Genomic DNA, 24,533 nt, shown 5'->3' on the forward strand with positions numbered 1-24,533 from the left:
TCTCAGAATTACAGAATGCCCATCTCCCGGACAATCCATTTTATCAAAATAATCCAACACTTTTTTAAAGGATTTTCTTTTTCTCTGTTATAAAACAGTAACTTGTACTTAATCCCAACTGAGATATGATTAATCCTTTTTTGAAGCAAAACCAGCCTATTGGGTTTATTTAATGTTTACATGATTTTTTTTTTTTAGTAGACTTAAGGTATGAAGATCCAAATTAAGGAAAGATGTTATTCAGAAATCACCAGGTCTTAGGCATTCTGGGATAGCCGGTCCCATACCTGTATTTGAAGAACTGAAAGGAATTCACTAAAATTGAGTGAAATGAAATTGAAGTAAGAAATGTTATATATTTTAAAAGAATAGCACCTTTGCACACTTTGGAGTTAAATGGCACTAGAATGCCACTTATTAAAGTACCAGAGTCATTTTTTCCTTAAAAACCTGTAATACAGCTTATGCTGAGCTAAAGTTGATGTAACGTTTTTGGCATTATTGATAATGTCAAATTCAAAAATATGGAGTTAACCTGGTGAAATTGCTTTACTCCAGCCTTTTGACCCAAAAACAAAATTGCTGTCAGATGGCTTAATTTTTTTTTTAGCTTTCAGAAGATGGTTCTTTTGCATTTGCTGATAAGAATATTTACACCAATGTAATGCCAAATGCCTGTTAGCACCACTTTGTTGAATTACCCCCATGGTAAATCAGCTTTTACATAATTTTCCCTAAAGGTATTAGCTAAAGTAAGTCTGGTGCCCCCTAGTTGCTCCAGCTACATCTCCTAAATTTGTGAAGCAGCCTGTAGAAGCATTAGAGGAATATAAGTCACAGTACCCCAAGTAGCAGGTAATTGGAAAAGAGAATGTTAATAAATAAATCAGCTAGTGTTTAGTTAGCAATTATTTATTGTTAACAAATGATACATTCATATAGAGTATCAGTCTTCAGTCTCCTCATAGTCGGCATAGCCACTGGCATACGTTCTGCCTAAATGCAAGTGGCTGAATGGCTTTGAGGCTTCTGTATCAGAGTCTTCTTCATACTCTTCCTCGTCTGCTTCTTCATCATCCTCCTCTTCATCATAATCATCATTGTTTCCACCAGATGCAAGATTTTTCCAGTAGTTCTCATAACCGGATGCCCCGTCTTCTTCCTCTGTGCCAGTCTGCCTGCCAAACTTAAGGGAACGTGCTGCAGATGGAAAACAAGTAAGAATGATTTGAAAACTAACACATGTAAAGATTCCATGACTTGACATTAGAAATGAAATATGGAGATTTGTAACAAGCATTTAAAGTAGGAGCTGCATTCTACTTTCTTACAGCAAAGAGTGAAAAAAATGGTCACATCCTTCTACAGAAGCCATATAAAAAATACACTTGTTTAGGTCATTATAGTTCTAAGTAGGTTTTAGCTTTCATTTCTTAAATAAAGAGCAAAGTTAGAATTCTTTAACTATTTTGCAGCCTTTCAAAAACAGAAATAACACATGGAGGTTATGTAATAAAAATTGCTAAGTTTGCCCAGGAGCAGTAACCCATAGCAACCAATCAGCAGGTTGAATTTACTGGTCACCTGTTTAAAAGCAAACATCTTATTGGTTGCTAGGGGTTATTGCCCCTGGGTAAACGACCAAGACATTTGAATAATGGCTTGCTGAGAAAAGTAATACTGCACCATTCCCCATATGTAATAAAAGGCATTATTACTTTTCTCAGCAAAGCCAATATTCAAATGTCTTGGTCGAGATATAATTATGACTACATAATTATCAGTCTATTTAAAATAAAATAAAACGTATTTATTAATAATAGGGCATAACGTCACTTTTTGCCTGATAATATGGAAAATTGTACATATTAGCTAAAATGCTGTGAAACGATAGTTCCAACTGCTAATACTTACATATTAAAAGAGAACTAAGCCCTCCCCCAAACACTCAGTCCCCCTCCATTGCTCTCCCATACCGGATCTTGCAGGAGTACGCACAGTTGAAGTGGATTTCAGACCTAACCTCAACTGCGCAAATTCCTGCATGATCCGTACGAACTAACAGAAGAGGATCTGAAGACTGGGCAAGATGGCGTCTGTGAACTCCTCTGTGCAACTCTACAGTTTACGGCTCACAGGAAAACGTTTGAATGATATCAACGTTGTGGTCAATGGAGGGGGCAGGATAATTTAGTTTTTCTTTAATGACACTAAGGGCCCCATTTACTTAGCTCGAGTGAAGGAATAGAGGAAAAAAAACTTCGAATTTCGAATGATTTTTTTGGCTACTACGACCATCGACTAAGACTTCAACTTCGAATCGAACGATTCGAACTAAAAATCGTTCGACTATTCGACCGTTCGATAGTCGAAGTACTGTCTCTTTAAAAAAAAAAAAAAAAACTTTGACCCCCCAGTTCGCCACCTAAAAGGTACCGAAGGTCCCCATAGGCTTTCTAAGTATTTTTTGGAAAAATCGATCGATGGATTAAAATCCTTCGAACGATTTTTCGGTAAATCCTTCGACTTCAATATTCGAAGCTGAAGGATTTCAATTCGGCATTCGAATATCGAGGGTTAATTAACCCTCGATATTCGACCTTAAGTAAATTTGCCCCTAAGAGATTCATTGTGTGTTGTAAAAAACGTCGGAATAATTTGCCACACATCGGCGTGTAAAAAAAATGTACTTTTTCTTGAGAAACTTTTGCCACAACTTACTTACAAAGGTCTGAAGCAGTGTAAAATAACAGAGGAAAATCTAGCATTCACATGGCGTAAAATTTTACACACCTCGATAAGTTCACCATTTATTTTACACAGCTTTTTACACTGTTTTTTTGTGTTATACCGCATAATAAATAGGTCCAATAGTGTGGTTGTATCTTAATATAGCTAGTACTGATTAGAACCACACTACATTAACTATGACAGAAATACTAATGATTTAACATTATGGATTAATTAATTTTCTCGCCTTGTACATTATTGCCAGAATAAATGCAGTCTTTATGCATGCCTTGCCTTCTACAACAACCAATCAGATTGGAGCCCTCCCCCACCTACCTAAGGAATTGCCTGGGTTCAATGGAAGAAAAAAAGCTCCCATGTTGCCATTTTTCCCCAATGAAGAGCAGTGGAAATAAGCTTCTCTCACAAGGTAAGGCGATGCACTAGGCCATTGACTATAATGTGTTTTGGTGAGATTTTGCAGTTACAGTATTGCAATGTAAGAAGCTCTTACTTGACATGCTAAGATTCTTGGTCTCCTGAGTCTCATGGCCACATTTAGGGCAGGGGGGTTCTTTTCCCTTTTCAGCCTTGAAAACTTTGCTTCGCACATGATCATCACAGAAGCAGGCCTGTTAAATATTATACACCGTGAGAACTTATACAGCAAAGAAAAAAAAAATAATTTCATACTGGCCTGCAGTAAGCAAGATTAATTAAATAAGCTTTCTTTCAAATGATAGAATAACAATAAAATTATACATTCAACTCGGCTTTTGAGGACTTGGGAAATAAAACAGAAGGCAATGAAGTCTGAATGGGGAACATTTTAATAGTCTATGGAGCACTGAAAACAAGTAACATTTTACCTTGCAACGGAGACATGAATGCTGTCCTAGGCGATTGCAAGAAGCACCTGGTACGAAGAAGAGATGGCATAAAATCCATATAATTAAAAGCTAACAATGCATCTACTAGAAGAGCAATCCCAGTTCTCATAGAAAATCACACATAGCTGTATATGAACCAAGTTATAATACTGCAACTTTCAACCCTTAAAGGAGAAGGAAAGGCTAAAATTAAGTACGTTTTATCGGAAAGGTCTATATAAATACACCAGTAAACCCTCAAAGTAATGTTGCTCTGAGTCCTCTGTCAAAAGAAACACTACATTTCTTTCCTTCTATTGTGTACACATGGGCTTCTGTATCAGACTTCCTGTTTTCATCTTAAACCTCCAGGGCAGGGCTTGAGCATGCTCAGTTTTCTACTCTCCCCCTCCCTGCTGTAATCTGAGCCCAGAGCTATGAGTGAGCAGGGAAACTCAGGCAGGAAGTGATGTCACACCAAGAAAATATGGCAGCTGCTATCCTAAACAAACAGAGAGATCTTCTAGAGCTGTTTACTCAGGTAAAGCATGATACAGAATGAATAGTGTTATAACTTGCACTATTGTGAAATTACAGAGGAATGCAACCTATTTACTGCTCCTGCTCCCTTAGAAGAAGTTCTCTAAGCATATTAGCAGACAGAATAATGTACATATATTGAAAAGTTTAAAATATAGGTGAAACTTATTAAGGTATAAAATCATGGCTAGGCAGAAAGGTCTTCACCTGGCTCGGCGAGGTCTGGGGCCATACATGTTTTTTTCCAGCTGATAAATGTGGTAGTTATGCTCTGCATCTACTTGTGGTACACCATTTGGTTTAAATATTCTCATCTGGTAAGTATATTCCAGGTGCCTATATGTGCAAAGCCTTGGTTAGGTATTTGTTGCAAGATGCCTGAGCCATCGACTGTAGTGACAAAATCATAAAAGATTTTCTTATTCCTAACTGAACCAAGACTAGTCTGTCCCTTACAAGTCTGACCAGTGGTCTCAGAGATCACTTTGGATATCCCCAGGTTTGCTTTGAATTTGCTTCTACCTTATTCTGGCATGGCATGATGTCCTGGATCATAGGTGGTTGTCAGAAAACAAACTGGACTATAATGAAATGTAACAGATCAGGGCGGGGTATGAACACCAATCAATTGCAATTGTTATTCCTAGTTATCTTGAGTAAATAAATTCATGGTAGGAATATTTTGCTATAGACAATAAAACATAAAAAGTTCTGTTAAATATATAAAACCTTTGATAATGCACCTGTAGTTTATTGTATTTGTAGATATTACTATATTTTAATGAATGTGCCCCTTTAAATGAGTGTCTAACAAGGGTATGACATGAATATTGAAAAACTCACATTTGAAAGTCTCTGCTTCAAGCACTTGGCAACTGGCTTGGTGTTCAAACTGGTCGTCTTCACAAAGGAAGTTATAACAAAAAGAGCAGCTAAAAATGCGTCCACCTGTAGGGAGTAAGGCAGTAAGTACTGAGATGATTCTTTCCATAACTGTACACATGCTCTAAAACACAAAGGGGGCAGATTTACTATGGTTTGAATGATAAATTCAAATTTTCACTTTTTTGTTTTGGTCAAAACTCACAAATTTGAATTCAAAACCACCAATTCGAATTTAAACGTGAGATTTATCACATCTCGACCCTGGAAACAGTTCTAATTTGACTATGATCTACCGAAAACCTGAGTTCATGTAGAAATCAATGGCAGAGGTCATTTTTGAAGATGTTAATAGTAGCGATGAGCCAAATATTTAAGTTTGCTTAGAAAATTACGCCCCATAGACTCCAATGGCAGAAAATAAAAATTTTGACCCACAAAAGTCAAGTTTTTTTTCCAGAGGAAAACTCAATTTGAATTTGATAAAGTTTTTGGGTTGGAACTATTCAATCGAATTTTAGACGTTTCTGTGAGCACTTGAGAAAGGAGGTTGTACCTCAGAAACATTGTATGGTGATCTCAATAAACCACTTAGGTTTTAGCACAATTGCTGAAGTGTGTGCCATCTGATTTTTTATTTTTCGCGTTGAATACTGAAACATATTTATGAAGCAAGGTTTCCGGATAGGGCACCACAACACACAAATCTCAGTCTTTTGCACTATTGTATATTTATCAAAGAGTGAAGTTAAAGATGGCCACAGTCTGCTAGAGTGAAATACCGTCACTCTTCACTCATTAATATGGGATTTTGAAAGGCGTATTTATCAAAGGATGAAGTGACTGTGACTGTACTGTGACTGTTACACAGTATGTAAGATATACTTTGTATTGCTTTTGTGGTCTTGAAGACCAACTATCTAAGAAGCAACTGTATTTAGGATAACTATAGAATTTTTCACTGACATTTTTATTAGGGATGCACCGAAATGACTATTTTGGATTCGGCCGAACCCCTGAATCCTTCGCGAAAGATTCGGCCAAATACCGAACCAAATTCTAATTTGTATATACAAAATTAGGGGTGGGAAGTGGAAAACATTTTTTTACTTCCTTGTTTTGTGACAAAAAGTCACGAGATTTCCCTCCCGCCCCTAATTTGCATATGCAAATTAGGATTCAGATTGGTTCGGCCGGGCAGAAGGATTTGGCCGAATCCTGCTGAAAAAGGCCAAATCCCGAACCGAATCCTGGATTCGTGCATCCCTATTTTTTATTACAAAAGAAATCAGTAAGAGACAGCATCCCATTAAAGGGACAATGACTGTACTCTTGCCATATAAAATCACCAAAAATATCATTATTACGTAAACCAATTCTGTTGGGGTCTGCCTAGTTAGTGTGGCCACATTAGCAGCAGCCATGTAATTGTGCATTCACATGAAACCATCAAACATGCAACATTTGTGGAGTGTGCATCTGCAGGTTATAGCTATTGGGAGGGTGATGCTAAAAATAAAATATAAAAAATCTTAACATTTTTTTTAAAGATTTTATATTTGAAAGACATTTATTGGAGGAGAGCTCTGACCATTAATCTTTTTACTTGAATGGGGGACCCTGGCCACCAATGTTTTTTTTTTCATTTTATTGGGGGGTCCTGGCCGCCAATGTTATTTTTTTGTGCCAGTGTCGCACATTTATGTGTGGGTGGCTTTGATTTTTTTGCCAGGGCTGCTTTTTACTCCCAGTCTGACCATGAATAGATCCCGTACCTCTGCTTGATTTTCTGTTTTATGGTTGTTTAGATGTAACCAAATACTGCATTTCCTGCAACCGTTTAAAATAATTCTTCCTTAACAACTAAATCAGTAATAAAGTCATCCTGCAGCTGTGACCTCAATGTTGTGTACAAATTTTAAGTTCATTAGTAGTTCAGAACAGATGAAACTTCTGCACTGTCTGCCCCTCCTAGCGAATCTGGGACTCAAATGGTCAACTACAACTAGTGATACTTTTGCATTAGGACTACAGGCAGAGAGCCTGTAGTTTTTCCCCCATTGTATTACAAACCTATATATTTCTGCTACCTGTTTTACAGTGTGGGGAAAAAAGGCTTGGGATTTATAAATAAAAGATGGTAATAATAAAAACCCACAGAGTTTTCAAACCCCAGTCAGCGAAAGCTACCTCTGCTTTTATCTGCAAATCTTTTATTGGAAACATCAGAAAGCTCTGAAGGCATACTGCATCCTGTTTTCCACTGACCAGGTACCAATATGTTTAGTGATTTCTGTCACTCATCTCCACCATTTCGCTCTCTGAACTAAAAGTGAAACTGTACATTCCACAGAACAAAAAAAGAATGAAAGGAAAACAGCTCATTATTTTGTTATTGTATGTAGACAATATGTCAGCGTGCTCTACTGCCCCCAAGTGTGATAATGGCACAGGAGATGAATTCCAAGGGAGGTAAACTGCAGTTTTCTGAAAAAGGTCGATATTCGTTGTGAGGCAGGCTGATCTTGCAGGTATGAGGTGTCACAAAAGGGAATTTCTCAGGGACACCTTTGTGTACAGAGGACTGTTTTCAGCTATGTCGGGATTTTTAATGTACAGGTATAGGATCCGTTATCCAGAAACCCTAGCTCCAAATTACTGAAAGGTAGTCTCCCATAGACTCAATTATAATCAAATAATCCAAATTTTTACAAATGTTTTTCTTTTTTCTCTGTAATAATAAAACAGTACCTTGTACTCGATCCCAACTAAGATCTAGTTAATTCTTATTGGAAGCAAACCAAGCCTATCGGCTTACATGATTTTCTAGTAGACTTAAGGTATGAAGATCCACATTACGGAACGATACGTTATCCGAAAAACCCCAGGTCCCGAGCATTCTGGATAATAGGTTCCATACCTGTATTAGAATAAATACTTGTGTCTCTGTAGCCAGTTGTATTAGCAAAACAGTTTAAAAGAAGAATTTCTGTAAGGGGAGTTCAAATGATCTACTTTTGGTGCAGTTATATAAATCAGCAATGCACCCAGACTTTAGTTCGCATTGCATTGAAAGTGCTGCCAATCTTGCAGTGACAGTTTAATTACATACCATGGTCCCACACAGCACGTTCACACTCAATACAATCGGCAGAGATGAGGGGACAGGTGCAGGCGTGACTGCTCAGACACTTCTTTCCATGACATACCCAAGCTTCACAGAAATCACAAATGGCACCCTGCAAAAGGGCAATGGAGAGCAAGAGAGAATTAGGACCAAACAGATGACAAATTTTATGAGCAAAAGGAAAAGGAGATCCCTATACAAAGTATATATTGCAGGGAGTACACTATTTAGTGCAGGACACAACCAATTCACACATTATTCATCTCTCTTTAACTTTATTCTATATCACAGTTAAATCAGAGTGAAATGAACATGAAGATATTTTTGGGAATTTTTCAGTAAATTAAATTTTACATCTAACAAGTGTAGACAATTCTAAATAAATACATTGGCATGCCGTATTCAAAACTCCCTTTATACTCAAACTGTCCACTAAGGATATTTTTGATCAATTACACTATTTGAGTGTTTAAGCAGAGGCAATGTATATTCTGGTGTTGTGCAGGTGCAACAGAATGCAGGTGACAAAACGCACTAAAGAAAACAGTGCTTTGCAAATGATAAACACATTTACCTTACTTTCTACATTTTTTATTTTTAGCCAACTGAAATCTAATGTATCAAGAGCACCCTCTTCTGGAGACTTTATGCCATACAACAGAGAGAAAACACTTAAAAAATAAACACAATATTTGAAATCTACATTAAAATTAGGTACACTAATTTTCATAAAAAGTACTGCATTAAAAAATTTCAAATTGTACTGTACGGATGTCTTTGCTACCCAACTTCCACTTAACAAGCTGTCAGTTTTTGTCTGCAACAAGTTGTACGTTCTGATGCACAGGTAAAAATTTAAAAAAACAAAATGACTTGTAGGTACTGTACAACATTTTAATGTCAGTTACAGATGCAGCCACTTTGGTTTGTCTGTTTGACACAGAATAACTAAACACAGATATCCCATTTATCTCATTTAACACAGAAAACTGTGTCACAACATCCCATCTAATTAAAGCATTCACCATTGTGAACAATGGTGCTTTGGTATGCTAATGAAAAGGTTAAATGCATTAAATGAGTTAAGATAACTTTAGATAACACAGTTTCTTCAATTAACTCTGAGTCATGACGCATTTAACTCACAAATCCAAGTGGCTTCATCTGTAGGTGCTGTGTCACACAAACTCCAAAACATAGCAACTGATCAGATGTTTTCTTTTAGTTGTATAAAGCGGTTAGGATAATGAAAAGAAAGTGCTGTTGGGTGTAAGTGGACACAGGCAAACTCTGTACCATCTAATTTACGGATGTATCTGGGTTGTGAATAATGAATGTACAAATGATGAACCTTGCAGCAATGGCACACTTTGCAATACCCTAAAATTGCAGAATGTGCCATTCCATTATCCAATTGAAATTACTGAAAGGACACTGTCCCCATTTGATCCTTGCAGGTAGATAGATTAGCAGTAGATCAGCACCACCTTTCTAATAAACAGAGTAGGTTTAATTTCCATATTTTGCCCAGTTTAGCTCAAGAAATAGTGAAAACCCTGCTCTTTATTGCTTGCAAATACAAAACTTTTTTTTGTGGTTGAAGTTGCTAGTACTGCCTTTAGTATTAAAGGTAGACAATGAGTAAGGTACACAAAATAGCTGACCTTTTAGATACAGCGACCAACATTCTGACAATTGCAACTTTGATACGGAACTCCTCCCACAACCTTTAAAGGAATTTTTCAGTGTACAAATAAAAACTGGGAAAACAGGCTGTTCAATCTAAAAAATGTTTCTAATATAGTTAGTTAGCCAAAAATGTAATGTATAAAGGCTGGAGTGATTTGAAAAATAACATGTCAGTCAGAACACTACTTCCTGCTTTTCAGCTCTCTTGGTTTACACCGACTGGTACCCTGGCTAAAAGGCAGTAACCAATCAGAGACTTGAGGGGGGCCACATGGGTCACATCTGTTGCTTTTGAATCTGAGCTAAGTGCTGTGGATCAATTGCAAAGTCACTGAACAGAAATGTCCCATGTGGCCCCCCTTCAAGTCGCTGACTAACTCAGAGTTAGAGAGCTGAAAAGCAGAAAGTTGGATTCTGGCTGTTTTATTAGACATCTGTTCACTCCAGCCTTTATACATTACATTTTTGGCTAACTATATTAGAAACATTTTTTATTTTGCACAGCCTATTTACCCAGTTTTTATTTTTACATTGAACTATTCCTTTAAAGCCTAAGCCAGACAAGGCCTATAACAAAAAAGGACTAATCTCTATAAATCAATCACTAGGACACTGCACTCCACATATTCTAGGACTGCCCAGGCACCCAAACCATTTGGGACAAAGTAGCTAGTAGTCTCTTGCTCAACTGGGTATCCCAATCTTTTTGCTAGGCAAGCCCCTTTGCTAAACCAACTGGTCAAAGAAGTTCTTATAGCTACAAAATTGGTCATAGCAACAAAATGGAAGAGACCAAAGGATCCTGCTAAGCTACAATAATAAAATAATAGATACTAGTTTTACTGCCTAGAAACCAAAGAATTCTGTAGCATGCTTTCCAGAGACTGTGGTGTTGGAAGGTGTGAAGTAGCAACAGGAGAGCAGGAGTATTGCAGTTTGTGTAAACCCTCTAAAATATTGAACTGCTGGTGCTTTGCCTCTTCATTCCTGGCAAACTGCTCAGCAGTTAGATGTATAATTTATGATGTTGATATTGGCTATACAAACAATGCTAATTAAAACCTAGTTAATTTCTAGATGAATAAAATACAGTGTTACAACAGTACATTTGTAACAAAGGTCATTCGTAGACAGTAGGAAACAGATAAATCACTTTCCCAAAAAACAAATCGATTGCAATGTGCATATATTATTTACCAGTGAATTCTAAATCAATAATAACGAAACCTAGAAAGTCATTTCCAGGACAGGAACTCTATTTGTGTTGTCAACGATTACGTAATCATTCTAGCATGTTCTCATGTCTTTCCTAAAATACAGGAATCAAAAACTTTATAATGGTATATTTCACTGGGAAAAAGCTACATTCCCTCGGACTACTAATCCAGATTTTCACTCTTGCCCCCATTTGTTTTTACTCAAGTTTTTTTAATGTTAAAGACTTTAAAGGTTTCAAAGTCACAAAGACAGATGCTTTTCTAAAATGGAAACTGAAAATGAGACCATGATCCTGATTGCCAATCTACACCACCCCTAGCTTTTTGCAAGAGAGAGATAATAAAACAGGTGGACTAGGGGAGATGAAAAAGGGGAGGTGTCATCAATCAAGTGAACGAAAAACACAAACCTGTACATTCCACCTGTTATATATGGTATTCATTAGACAAAGATAAAATGAGAAATACAGGCATTGTTGCACTTTATTTATACTATGTATATTACTATGCATAAACAGCTAAAAAAAAGCAGAAAAAAGGGCAAATTTTTTTTTATGGAAAACAAGTAAATGCATTCCTGCTGATAAAGCTTGAAGTTTGCAGTTTGAGGAAGCACAATTCAGTAGTTATTGCATTTCAGACATAAATGCATGCAGCTAATCCATATGTAGTTATTCTGTACTACTGCTGTACATGAAGGAGACTGAAGGGAGTCATATAAGGACTACTAATATGTGCATCTCTTCATGATTCTAGCATTTTCTAGGTTTTGGATAAAAAAAAAAGATCTGTTGTGAGGGTGCAGAGCTGGCGGGCGTAAGGCAGGGAGTTTCCTCAGCACTGAAAAAATGCAGGACAGTTAATGGTTTTCTGATTAAACCTGACCATGCACATTCATTGCAATTGTGAAAACTGTACACTCCACTGGGGCAGGGATCGATGCAAACAATGTACAACTGTAAGTAACATGTTGGCCCTATATGAAGGATAATTGTAGTAGTACAAATAGCTACCTAGGACAGTCCTTTACTGACCTGGGCATAACAGCTGAGGGACTTAATAAGAAAAGCAATATAAAAACAAGAAAGAGATAAAATGAAAGCCTCACGGTCAATAAATGTTTTTTTTGTCTGCTTGCAAACAACCAAAAGATAGCATTTTCAGATGGAGGGCAGAAAAAGGATGTCTAAGGAAAATCAACTGAAAGTTGAAGTTAAAGCTGAAATTCCCCTTTATGGGGAAATTCCATATTAAGCTATCTGTTCGCCACAAGTTTAAATACTTACCACCATTGCCATACCCGTGCTGTACACTGCGGGGTGTTTAATTACACAGTCAGAAGACTTCATCATGCATTTTGTTTTTCCTGGTAAAATAAATTGCAGAAATGCAAAGTTAAATGGCATCCTACTAAAAATCTTAAAGCATTAACACATGTCTATGTTTCAGGAATCTTGTGCTTGCTTCTGTGATAGATGTGTTAAAGGATAACAAAAATTTAACAAAGCAGCATTTTATGGGGTTCTGTTCAGCCTGAGGCAAACACGACCACAATAGTGAAGTGCCCCTGAAGACACCCACAATAAGTCATCTTTTTTTCTGCTGGTTCACAGCACATGATCTGTGCTACAGTTAATTGAGCTTAGAGACTGACTCAAATAAACAGACCAATATAATATAAAATTCAAGATACAAGGCTGTAACATGAGCTTTTATGACAGGAAAACCTCAACTGTCAACTGAATAATTTGCAATGTCCCCTTAGCCTCTTAAAGGAAAAGTTCTGTGTAAAAAATAAAAACTGGATAGTTAGGCTGTGCAAAATAAAAAATGTTTTTAATATAGTTAGCCAAAAATGTTATCAGTGGTAACCAAGAGAGCTGAATTTTTTTATTTATTTTATTTGCCCAGTTTTTATTTTTTATACTGAACAATTCCTTTAACAGCTGCCCAGAGCACACAGAGCATTTTCAGACAGTCCTAACAAAACCCAAGATGGTGAGCTCCTGTTAAAATGTCATCATTTTCACAGGAGCTCACCATCTTGGGCCTGGCTCATTACTTTTATAGAGATGATGAAGCTACAGGTAGGTTCAGCAAGTTCAGTATATAAAAATAGTATTTATAGCTATATTTGTTTTTTTGTTTTACTTCTCCTTTAGCTATATTTGTTTTTTTGTTTTACTTCTCCTTTAAAGGAGAAGGAAAGTCATCTTGCACTTGAGGGTGCCAAATGTTAGGCACCCCCAAGTGATTGTATTTACTTACCTGAAAATCGGGGCCGGTGCTCTTATCAGCAGAAAACTGCACTGGCCTGGGGATTATACCAGCGAGCACCATGGAGCTATCCTCTTCCATCTTCTTCGTTCTTCAAATTTTCCAGGGCAAACGCATGCACAGTTGAACGAAATAGTCGACTTTTTAGTCAATGTTCGGCTCTTTCGTTCTACTGCGCATGCGCAGCCGTGCGAAGAAAGAGGAACGCTCCGTGGTGCTCACTGGTATAACCCGGGCAGGTGCAGTTTTCTGCTGATAGGAGCACCACCTGGGGTTTCAGGTAAGTAAATACAATCTTTGGGGTTGACTAACATTTGGCACCACCAACTGCACGAAGACTTTTCTTCTCCTTTAAAGAACCCTGTGAACATTCTCTCCTATTGGTTGCATGGCGTTATTGCTTTAGGTAATGGGGGAATATTAAGGAACCTCATCTCCTAGTATTATATGCCTTCTTCCTTCAAATGTTTAATAGCCCAGAAAAAAAAGGTTTAAATAATTTTACCTTAAAAATATCATATTAAATCTGCAAGGAATCCTCTGTGCTCTGTGGCTAGGTTAAAATTTTGTCCTATCATTCACCCGCAGGAATAACTTCATGTGGCAATCAGAACTCTGCAACAGAAGCCCAAATCTCACCCCTTTCTTTCTGCTCCAAGTGTCACTATATGGTCTTTGGTAGTTCCTTCTTATGTTGTTTATTACATCTGTAAAGTTCTATTGTGCCCCATTGTTAACTATTAGAAACCATTACCTTTTATTTGCTCGTCTTCTACTGTGTATAGCAGTCTTCCATGGGACATGCTGGAGTACATCTGCTGTCAGATAGTCACAACTCCCTTCAACCTCAGCCTGAACAAACTATAGTTAGGGCTAATGCAACAAGTGGTTGTTTCAGCATTTAATGTATTTGGAGCAAAAATACATTTAAAGGTATTGGTCTTGTAGAATGCAATTCCCATGGGAGACTATTATATACATTAGAAGACATGCAAAAACAGAGCTGGGATGAGATCTAAAAGGCAAAAATGAGATACAACTATTTTTTCATTCCACCAAATGAGGTTGGGGTTAAAGCATGTGCTAAAATAAATAAGCATTTCCCCCAGCTAGCCCATAATGTGCACGTGTGTGACGTACTGACTGGGAGAAGAGTTTCCAAGACTATGTCACATACATGTGCATAATAAACAAGTTTGAGCACTCACTATTTATGCATATGGGTGTGCCCCAACATAGTTGCATGCATCAGGAGCTCCCTCCCAGTGGGGGGGGGGGGAGTATTTTCAGTGAAAAAAGTGATTTAGCAATAAAGTGCCTTTTAAGTTACACTTTCCATTTAAACGATAACTAAATCCTAAAAATTAATATGGCTGAAAATGCCATATTTTATATACTGCACTTATTGCACCAGCCTAAAGTTCCAGCTTCTCAAAAGCAGCAATGATCCAGGAGTTCAAACTTATCACAGGGGGTCACCCTCTTGGAAAGACACTCACAAGCTCAGTGGGCTCTGAGCAGCTGTGGAGAAGCTAAGTTTAGGGGTTGTCACAAATTATCCAGCAGAAAATTAGGTTGGTCTGTAATATAAGATGATGCTACAAGGCTTACTATTAAATTCTGATGCTAATTGCACTGGTTTCTGTGCTGCCATGTAGTGAGTATCTGTATTTATTACTAATCAGCCTTATATTGTGACATTTATAGTCTATGTGTATTTCGGTCCCTAAGCTCAGTAAGTGACATCAGCACAGAGTATGTGCAGTGAATCAGTAGAAAAGAAGATGGGGAGATACTGGGGCATCTTTGGAGACACAGATCTAGCCTGCTAAAGGGCTGTGGTTGCCTTGGGCTGGTACAGAAGCCCAAAACATAATGTACAACATTTCTACCCTACTAAAGTTAAGCTTTAGTTCTCCTTTAAAGAATGGAACCCAAACTAACTGGAGGTTTCTATGATCCAACCTGTATATTATGTATAATACAATTCCCTGATTTTACACCCATTTCTTTCTAGTCCCCTGAAAAATCTAAAATGGGGTTTTACTGTACTTTTTTGTACTCACCACAATGGGCACACATTGGAAGCTTTTGCACAGAACTGCAAAAATAGCAAAATGCCCTGTTCTTCTGTCGCCTTTGTTTAAAAAAAAAAAATAAAAAAAAAAGTTAGACAAATAACAGCTGAAAAATAATTGACAAGCCTGTAGAAATACAAATTGCATGATAAAAGTCTTAACACTTACCTCTGACATTTGTCACATTCCTGTAAAAATAAAGAAGAAAAAAATGAATATTTGCATGACAAATTCTCAGCAGTTATCATATAAACCATGCATTATATGTTACATTAATAATGACTGCCACCGAGTTAATTCCATTTTGCTTTGTGTATGTGTACTACTCAACAATATTCTTCCTCTCCTGGTAGAACAGTCTTGGCTGACTTATGCCTTTTCATTCCTGGCTATAACGAGGACTCTGAGGACATATAAGACATTATGGCAACCAGGGGAGCACTAGCTGTAAAGATTACATAGCTTCTGTATTTCTGTCATGCTTTTTGAAACAAAGATTTTAAAAAAAATTGAGGGGGTTGATCAATAAATAACATCAGCTTCAAAAATGTTTTGCTCTCATATTCTCTCCCCAGAGATATATAAATATATGCACCTGCACACATAGTGGATAGCTCTTTATATACTTCTACTGAAATGTAGGGATATATTGGTATCTGTGCCATAGTACTACATCACCCATATACGGTTATATTCTGTTAACTTATTTTGTGGTTAGAATCAGCAATTACCCTTTTTAATTTTGTTTAAAGGTATAATGAAGGTATAATAAAGGTATAATTAAGGCGTAAATGAAACAGAATTTCTCTAAAAAAACAAAAATGAATATGTCCCATGTTTGTAGATAACTTGTCTCTGGTAAAAAAAAATAAATATATGCTCTTTATGTTCTCTATGAAATTCCATTTCTAGAAAGGTACTGACTGACCGTAACTTACTTGAGGTGCAAAACCTGAATTAAAGGTATACTTTCATGGGAAAACATGTTTTTTTCAAATACACATCAGTTAAAGTGGACCTGTCACCCAGACATAAAAAGCTGTATAATAAAAGTGCTTTTCAAATTGAACATGAAATCCAAATTCTTTTTTTTATTAAATCATAGCTGTTGTAAACTCATTTAAAAATCTCAGTTGTCAATCAAATATTGCCTGCCCCTCCTCTATGCCGTAGGCATAGAGGCGGGGCAGACAATTACTTTCACTTTCCATACAACACTTCCTAGATGTCCCTGCTCTCCCCACATTCCCATGTTCTCTTAACCATTTAATTGTGTAGCCAGGGCATGGGGATGGAATCAGATCCTCCATTCTGGTGCACAAACAAGATTCTGAGATGATGCAAGACTTGTCTTAATAACAGTGTCCACAAAATGGCTCCTGCCTGCTTGCTATAATTATGAATTCCCAGACTGATGGAAACAAGATTCAAATAATTTATACAGTGTAATCAAAGTTAATTTTGCTTGACTAATGTGATGGAATAGGATTTGGAATCATTTTTTTTGGGTGACGGGTCCCCTTTAATGCTGCAGCAAACGTCTGCACTGAATTCTGTTTTTCAAAAGAGCAAACTGATTTTTTATATTTAATTTTGAAATCTGACATGGGGCTAGACATATTGTCAGATTCACGGGAGCCCCCAGGCATGTGACTTGTGCTCTAATACACTTCAGTCACTCTTTAGTGCTGTACTGCAAGTTGGAGTGATATAACCCCTGCCCCCCCCCAGCAGCCTAACAACAGAACAATGGGAAGGTAATCAGATAGCAGCTCCCTAACACAAGATAAAAGCTGCCTGATAGATCTAAGAACAGAACTTAATAGTGAAATCCAGGTCCCACTGCGACACATTTAGTTACATTGAGTAGGAGAAACAACAGCCTGCCAGAAAGCAGTTCCATCTTAAGTGCTGGCTCTTTCTGAAAGCACATCATGACCCAGCAAAATGACCTGAGATGGCTGCCTACACATCAAAATTACAACTAAAAAAGTTACACTTATTGGTTCAGGAATTCAATTTTATATGGTTGAGTGAATTTTTTGCAGTGTAATTTAAAAATAAAAACGACACCATAAAAATCCCTTTAAGCATGATAAACTGTATATGTCTAATTGTGTAAATAATATGAGGCTTGAACAATGAAGTAATTATGCAACTCAAACACCATGAAACAATTCCAAGTTATGACCCAACCCAAGGGCCAAACTATTGGATGAGCCTAACACTGCCCACATCAGTTGGTTGGTTAATTTGGCTACCTCACCAAAACAATTGGATCTTTAGGCTACTGCCACACCAGGCTAATTTTCTGCCAGCAGATCAACACAGGCAGAGAATAAACCCCTACGCTTGAATCTGCCTAACCATGTGACTACACCCGGAGTCACTGTGCAGGGACAAAGAGCACAAATGGAGACGGCAGAGCTTGTGAAGGGAAGAACATCTTACATAGATTCTACACAATGCTTTTACCACTTGCCAAGAGGCTATTCATACAATTTTTAGTATTTACCTTCCATCAGTCTTCTACCCTACCTCCATTTCACTACACGCTACACCACACAATGAGTATTGGATTTTGATAAACCTGAAAACCCTGTATACCAATATCAGTATCTGCAAACAGAGGGCTATTTATTCTGGATGCAAGGATTTTGCTTCTTCAAACCATTCATCGCCACCAATCAGTGCGAGAATTGACAGAACTCTGAAAATGTTAGAGGCAATTCGCCCAGATTCACAGAAAAGCACATGTGCAGCAGAGTCTTACACAGTTGCAATTATGTTGGCATTGTGGGAACAATTATGCAGTGCAGACTACACTGCAAATGACCCTTCAGAACTTGGGTTTGTATTTTTGTTCAGTGATGCACTTCCTTACTAAGCTACAGGAGGATGTGTTTAGTGTGCGGTGTTCTAGTCTGCACATGAGCTTTTGCATTGTCCCCATCTTCCATCCATGTTTGTGTTATTTTGGTGAATTTTAAGCAGGAACCAGCTCAGCTTGTGACAGGACTGTCTCTTGCTTGATATTTGTCACAATTTCAGAACAATTTGTTACCACAATGTTACGCAGCACACTGACTCCAACCTGAGTTATAGCTAACATATTTATATATATATATATATATATATATATATATATATATATATATATATATATATATATATATATATAAAATTTATAAGCGTCACACATACATATAGGGCTGTGTCTGTCATATTTGCCTAGAGACTGCACTAGATAGATTTTAATAAATTTGGCAGCAAAACTAAGGGAACAACGACATTTGCGGTTATTGCAAATGAAAAGGGCTTTGACTCCAGCACATTGACTCCCAATATGTTCAGCACAACATAACAACATATGTAATGACCCCGCTGCTAACTACTGTAACTTCTTACAAACAACCAAAAATGAAGGTGCACATGCTGATCTGTTCTTAAGACCTTTCTCAAGACCAGAAGGATCAGGTCTTGAGAACAGACCAAAACGTTGACCCCCTGTTTTTAATCCCGTGTGCACCTTAATTTTTGGTTGTGTGTGTTGTGTGTGTTGTGTGTGTTGTGTGTGTTGTGTGTGTTGTGTGTGTTGTGTGTGTTGTGTGTGTTGTGTGTGTTGTGTGTGTTGTGTGTGTTGTGTATATATATATATATATATATATATACGTATATATTTATTAAGAGTCTGTTTGGAGCCAGCACTTCTCGTATAATAGTTGTACTGTGCCTGTGTGCTTATCAGCAACAAAAATAGATATCCACGAAAAAGGCGAACACTCTCAGGTCTCACGAAGAAATATGGTGAAACTTTATTGAAGACAAAAAAGAAATAGCTGACGTTTCGGCTAGCCTTTCTCAAAGTGTGTGTGTGTGTGTGTGTGTGTGTGTGTGTGTGTATATATATATGTGTATATGTAAATAGATGGATAGATAGATAGACAAACACACGTAGAACCTTGTTTTAAGATTTCAGGGGACCAGAAAAAAAAATGGTGTAAAATCCCGGAAAATGTAAAATCAGGGAAATGTATTATGCATAATATATAGGTGGGACCACAAAACAACAATGTAAAATGAGGGAAAACTTAAAATCAGGGGATGTAAAATGGGGGCTCTACTGTATAGATAATAATACACAAGTGTCACACATACATACAGGACTGTATTTGCCATATTTTTGCCTAGGGACTGTGCTGGATAGATGCTTATGAATTTGGCAACAAAACTGAGGGAATAACTACATCGCGAATGTCAGCAGGACAGTCTGTACATGTGCCGATCCCAATGGAAAATGAGTATGTCTTTACCACCTTCTAGAAAGGGATCTTCTATCTATACCAATATTTCACACATTCAGTTGACTATTTCAGCTGTTATAAAATGGCAAACATGGCAGAAACTATCTTACCATGGATGAATTACATGGATGTTTAGCCAGGTCCACATTGCCCCGAGCTGCTTTCAATTGTTTTTCTCTTTCCTTGCGGTTTTCTGCCTTCTTGCGTGCACCAGTCTTCTTTTTAGGCATTTTCAGGCCTAGAAAAGAAATAAGCATTAATTAACTAAAAACTATACAAGCCACGTGCCCTTTTTTGGGAGGCACAGGGTTCACCTGGCAGAATTTGAGAATGATCGGAGCTGACCACTGCTCTTGTCTACAGCTTATGGGAAAGTTATGCTCACCACTAAACATTTTATTTCATTTAATTATAAACAGGGTGTGCAATAAAGGTGTGATCACACTTACACAGAGAAAAACACCACTTCTATTAAGGCATATTACCCAAACCAAAAACCTGTTATTCTTAATGAAAGAAAATTGAATTCTGAGCAAGTTTATAATGTAATTGGTGTTGGATCTGGAATTCTCAGCACCTAGAGTTTTCCAGATAACAAGTCTGTAATTGGATTTCTATACCTTTAGGCTATTAAAGAACATTTAAACATTCAATAAATCTAATAGGACTGTTTTGCCACAAATACGGATACATGCTGCTTAGATACCAGCAAGTACAGGGTACTGTTTTATTTTTACAGGTTAAAAAAGAAACAATTTTTAAAATTTAGAATTTGTGTAGAATATAAACAGTAGGGATGCACCGAATCCACTATTTGGGATTCGGCCGAATCCTTGGTAAAAGATTCGGCCAAATACCAAACAGAATCGGATCGTATGGCCACACGATCCGATTACGATGCGCAATGGGCTCCGGTGGGATCGGTCGGGTCAAAGTCAAACCTGTCCGATCGACCAAATAACCGATCTCTGCCGGATGAAAAATGTGGGCATTCTCCACACACGATCCGAAAATCGTACAAATCCTCAATTCGTTCGATAGGATCTTTGCGTCTATGGCCACCTTTAGGATTCGGATTTGGTTCGGCCAGGCACATGGATTCGGCCAAATCCTGCTGAAAAAGGCCGAATCCTTGCTGAATCCCAAACCAAATCCTGGATTCGGTGCATCCCTCATAAACAGTCAATACTTTCAATAATAGTTACAAATACCTTTAAAGCCACCAAAAAAAATATTCATACACCATTTTAGTGTTTAAACTCAGTATATCTGTGTATATATATATATATTTATTTATAATGGACAACTGCGTCAACAATGTTGAGACCTAAATATGTCCATATACTAAATAACATGTTTTATTTGTTTTGTTTTAAACGTAATAAAATTATATTCAAATACCTCCTGTTGCCCCGAATGGTTATTATGTCAATGCAAATTATATGACAGCAGTTCTCATCAGGGAATTAAGGAAAGAATCTCTGGGTAAGCACCGCTAGTAGTTTCCTATAACACCCAATCAAGGGAATAAGACAACAGTCAGATATATCTCAAGTCGGATGTGATAGACACATCTGCCCCACAGTCCCGCTTTCGCTAACACAACCCGCAATCGCGGATCGCAACTTACACGTCACGTGCTCTGCCTCACTACCAACGCCACAAGTCTCATCACGCGAGACTGCAACGTCACGACCGCACGTAAGCGCAGTGACGCGTCACGTAGCCGCCTTGTAAGAGTGACGATCGGAGGTGGCAGGTTCGATCACGACCTGGTTTATTTTTAATTAGGCAATGATACAAGAGGAAGTTGAATCAAATTATTAAAGTTTTTACGCTATGCTAGTCGCCCGCAGAAGCAAGGATTTATAGCTGGCTGTTTATCTCCTCATGTACCATTACCTTTCGAGATCAGGGAAAAACTTTTCGTGTTGGTTGCCCGCTATTCCCTCTCAGCTCCCAATATTTCCTCAGAAGTCTCCAGAATAGTTTCTGCTCAGAGCTGCGCCTTGTGCCTGGAAAGAAAAAAAAAATTTTTGGAATCATGCCCATTTTATAGCCACACCCCCTAAATATCACAATTTTTATCAAATCAGGCAGGATACAGAAAGTTTGAACACATTTCTAGGGGTTTAAGAGTTCAGGTATGAGTTATTGCAGTTTTGCTAATGAAGGTGAATTACCCTTTAACCTGCAATTCACAGTTTCCCCACGAGACCTGCTTATCTTAAATAGTTATCTGCCAAAAGCCTCCGTTTTAGAAACTTTTTGTGGCTGTTCAGTGCAGGATATCAAAGAGAAAGTCTGGACATTTCTGTAACAAACCGGGACTGCGGGTTTTGCTGTCAGAATCGGGACTGTCGCACGATAAACGGGACAGTTGGGAGGTATGCACAATGGCTGTTTAGGAGAACAGTGAAATTCACAGAAAGTAATCTTAAAGAAGAATTCAACCCTTTACCAAAAAAACAGCATCTGTAGGTTTGTTTTCCTGCATATTGATCAGGTGCAGGGAGTTGCAAGGGAAAATGCAGCTGTTGTGTAACAGTTTATGATCAGGTGCAGGGAGCTGCAAGGTAAAATGCAGCTGGTCTGGAACAATTTATGACCAGGTGCTGGGAGTTGCAAGGGAAAATGCAGCTGTTTTGTAACAGTTTATGGTTAGGCACAGGGAGTTGCAAGGGAAAATGCAGCTGTTCTGAAACAATTTATGATCAGGTGCTGGGAGCTGCAAGGTAAAATGTAGCTGTTCTGGAACAATTTATGTTTAGGTGCAGGGAGTTACAAGGGAATAAATACAGCTGCTTTGGAATTATGTATGTTTAGGTGCAGGGAGTTGCAAGGGAATAAATGCAGCTGATGTTCTGGAATTGTATAACATATAATAACAGATGCAGGGAGTTACAAAGGAAACCAGAAAAGAAGTTGACTGTTCTTTGTATACAACATTATACTGTGTAGAACATGACTATGGTATTTACACTAACTGCTGTGTGATACCTTGGTAATAAGAAACCTTTTTATAGGCCATCAGCTAGGACAAAACCAGCTGATATTATTTTGCACTGAAAGGGAGCAGCAGGTTTCTTGGCCTTCCATGCCTTTTCGCACTTCCTTTTCTCAATGTGTTCAATATTAATTCTCTGTGTCATTCCACTGTACTCCACATTTATATAATTTATGGACTTATTTGTTCTATGTATGTGTGGATTACTTGGGTTGTTACTGACATCTGGTGTAAATTTCATGTCAATAGCCCCATTACAAATATATTTACTGAGAAAAATGTTAGATACAACATCAGCCAAAGAGCCGCAACACTTGTGGTTATTTTCCTGGTGGTAAGCCATTCCTCACCCTAACACCTAGGTATTGATTCCGTATTGTTTATATATATATTAAAGTCTCGAAATCTCTAACTGATTACATTTAACATTTACCTTTGTATCAATAAGATATATCATTTTGTTTCACCAATACACAACAAAAAACTTGTTGTTAGCAGTTCAGCCAAAAGGTGGCACCCAATTCTCAACTTTTCAAAATATACTGACACTTTGTATATCTGATTGCATGTAGCAGAGGAAATGGCAGAATTGTGTTATACTGAGTTTTCAGCATTAAAACCTTTGTATATTCATATGTGTATGTGTTGTATGCCTTGAAATTACTGCTTTGTGTAGTAATCTAAACATCTTTCTCTATTGTAACTGATCAATTAAATTTTTTTTTATGACAAACACAGTATTTGAAGGGGTTGTTCACCTTCCAAACACTTTTTTTCAATTGCTTTCCATCTTTCATTTTTTATATTTTCCAAAATGTTAGTTTAAAGTTTAATGTTCCCCTGTCAGCTCAGTGAACCAGGAGCATCTGAACTGTTACAATTTGCTACATTTAGTTGATACAATTAGTTGATACATTTCTCAGCCGTATCTGTGGAGTATTAGCAACTATTGTATCAATTCTAGCAGTATTAATAACACTTATGGATTCTAATCAGCAGGGACAAAGATAAGAAATGTATCAACTAAATATATAAATTTAGAACAGTTAAAGAGTCGGCGACCCCCCTTCTCAGAGCTGCTTCAGAAGGTGAGAAATTAAACTTTACACTTCAAATTGAAAGTCATTGGAAAAAGTCTTTATTTCTGGTGAACAATCTGAAACCAATAGAACTAAAAAAAAGTGTTTGAATTTGAACAACCCCTTTAATATGATGGAGAGAAACAAAAGCCTAAATTATTACTAATAGCCATCAGTGGAGTAATCCCTGGTGTTTGTGCAGTATCCCATTTATTATATTATATGGCTCATTTATGAGCAACTTGCTGTTCAATTAAACAAATATGTTTAAAGGAGTGGTTTACCTTTAAAGGAGTTGTTCGTCTTTGAGTTAACTTTTAATTGGATGTAGAGACATTATATTCTGAAACAATTTGCAGTTAATTTTCTATTATTTGAGTTATTTATCTTTTTATTCAGCAGCTCTCCAGTTTGTAATTTCAGCAATCTGGTTGCTAGGGTCCTAATTTCAACTAGCAACCATGCATTGATTTGAATACGAGACTGGAATATGAATAGGAGAGGGCCTGAGTAGAAAAATAAGTAAAAAAGAGTAACAATAACAATACATTTGTAGCCCTACAAAGCATTTAGATAGGGTTAGGGACCATTCGAAAGCTGGAAAGAGTCAGAAGATGAAAGCAAATAATTAAAAAACTAATAAAAAATAAATAATGAAGACCAATTGAAACGTTGCTTTGAATTAGCCATTCTATAACATACTAAAAGTAACCTAAAGATGAACCACCCATTTA

General features: G+C 37.3%; 1 protein-coding gene across 4 annotated transcripts; it reads right to left on the bottom strand.

Annotated features, from left to right (window-relative positions):
- Positions 1-896: 896 nt before the first annotated feature.
- On the bottom strand, positions 897-21,731 carry znf330.S (zinc finger protein 330 S homeolog). Of its 4 annotated transcripts, XM_018233610.2 has the most exons (11): positions 21,344-21,368; positions 21,115-21,219; positions 19,824-19,951; positions 15,578-15,597; positions 15,398-15,468; positions 12,341-12,420; positions 8,134-8,260; positions 4,983-5,087; positions 3,600-3,646; positions 3,245-3,362; positions 897-1,200 (listed from the first exon to the last, which is right to left on the bottom strand). In XM_018233610.2, the coding sequence occupies exons 3-11, from the start codon at positions 19,941-19,943 to the stop codon at positions 947-949; spliced, it is 942 nt and encodes a 313-aa protein (XP_018089099.1). In that variant the 5' UTR covers positions 19,944-19,951; positions 21,115-21,219; positions 21,344-21,368; the 3' UTR covers positions 897-946.
- Between the last annotated feature and the right edge of the window lie 2,802 nt (positions 21,732-24,533).

The sequence above is a fragment of the Xenopus laevis genome, chromosome 1S, assembly GCF_017654675.1.
Source record: "Xenopus laevis strain J_2021 chromosome 1S, Xenopus_laevis_v10.1, whole genome shotgun sequence".
Classification (NCBI taxonomy): Eukaryota; Metazoa; Chordata; class Amphibia; order Anura; family Pipidae; genus Xenopus; species Xenopus laevis.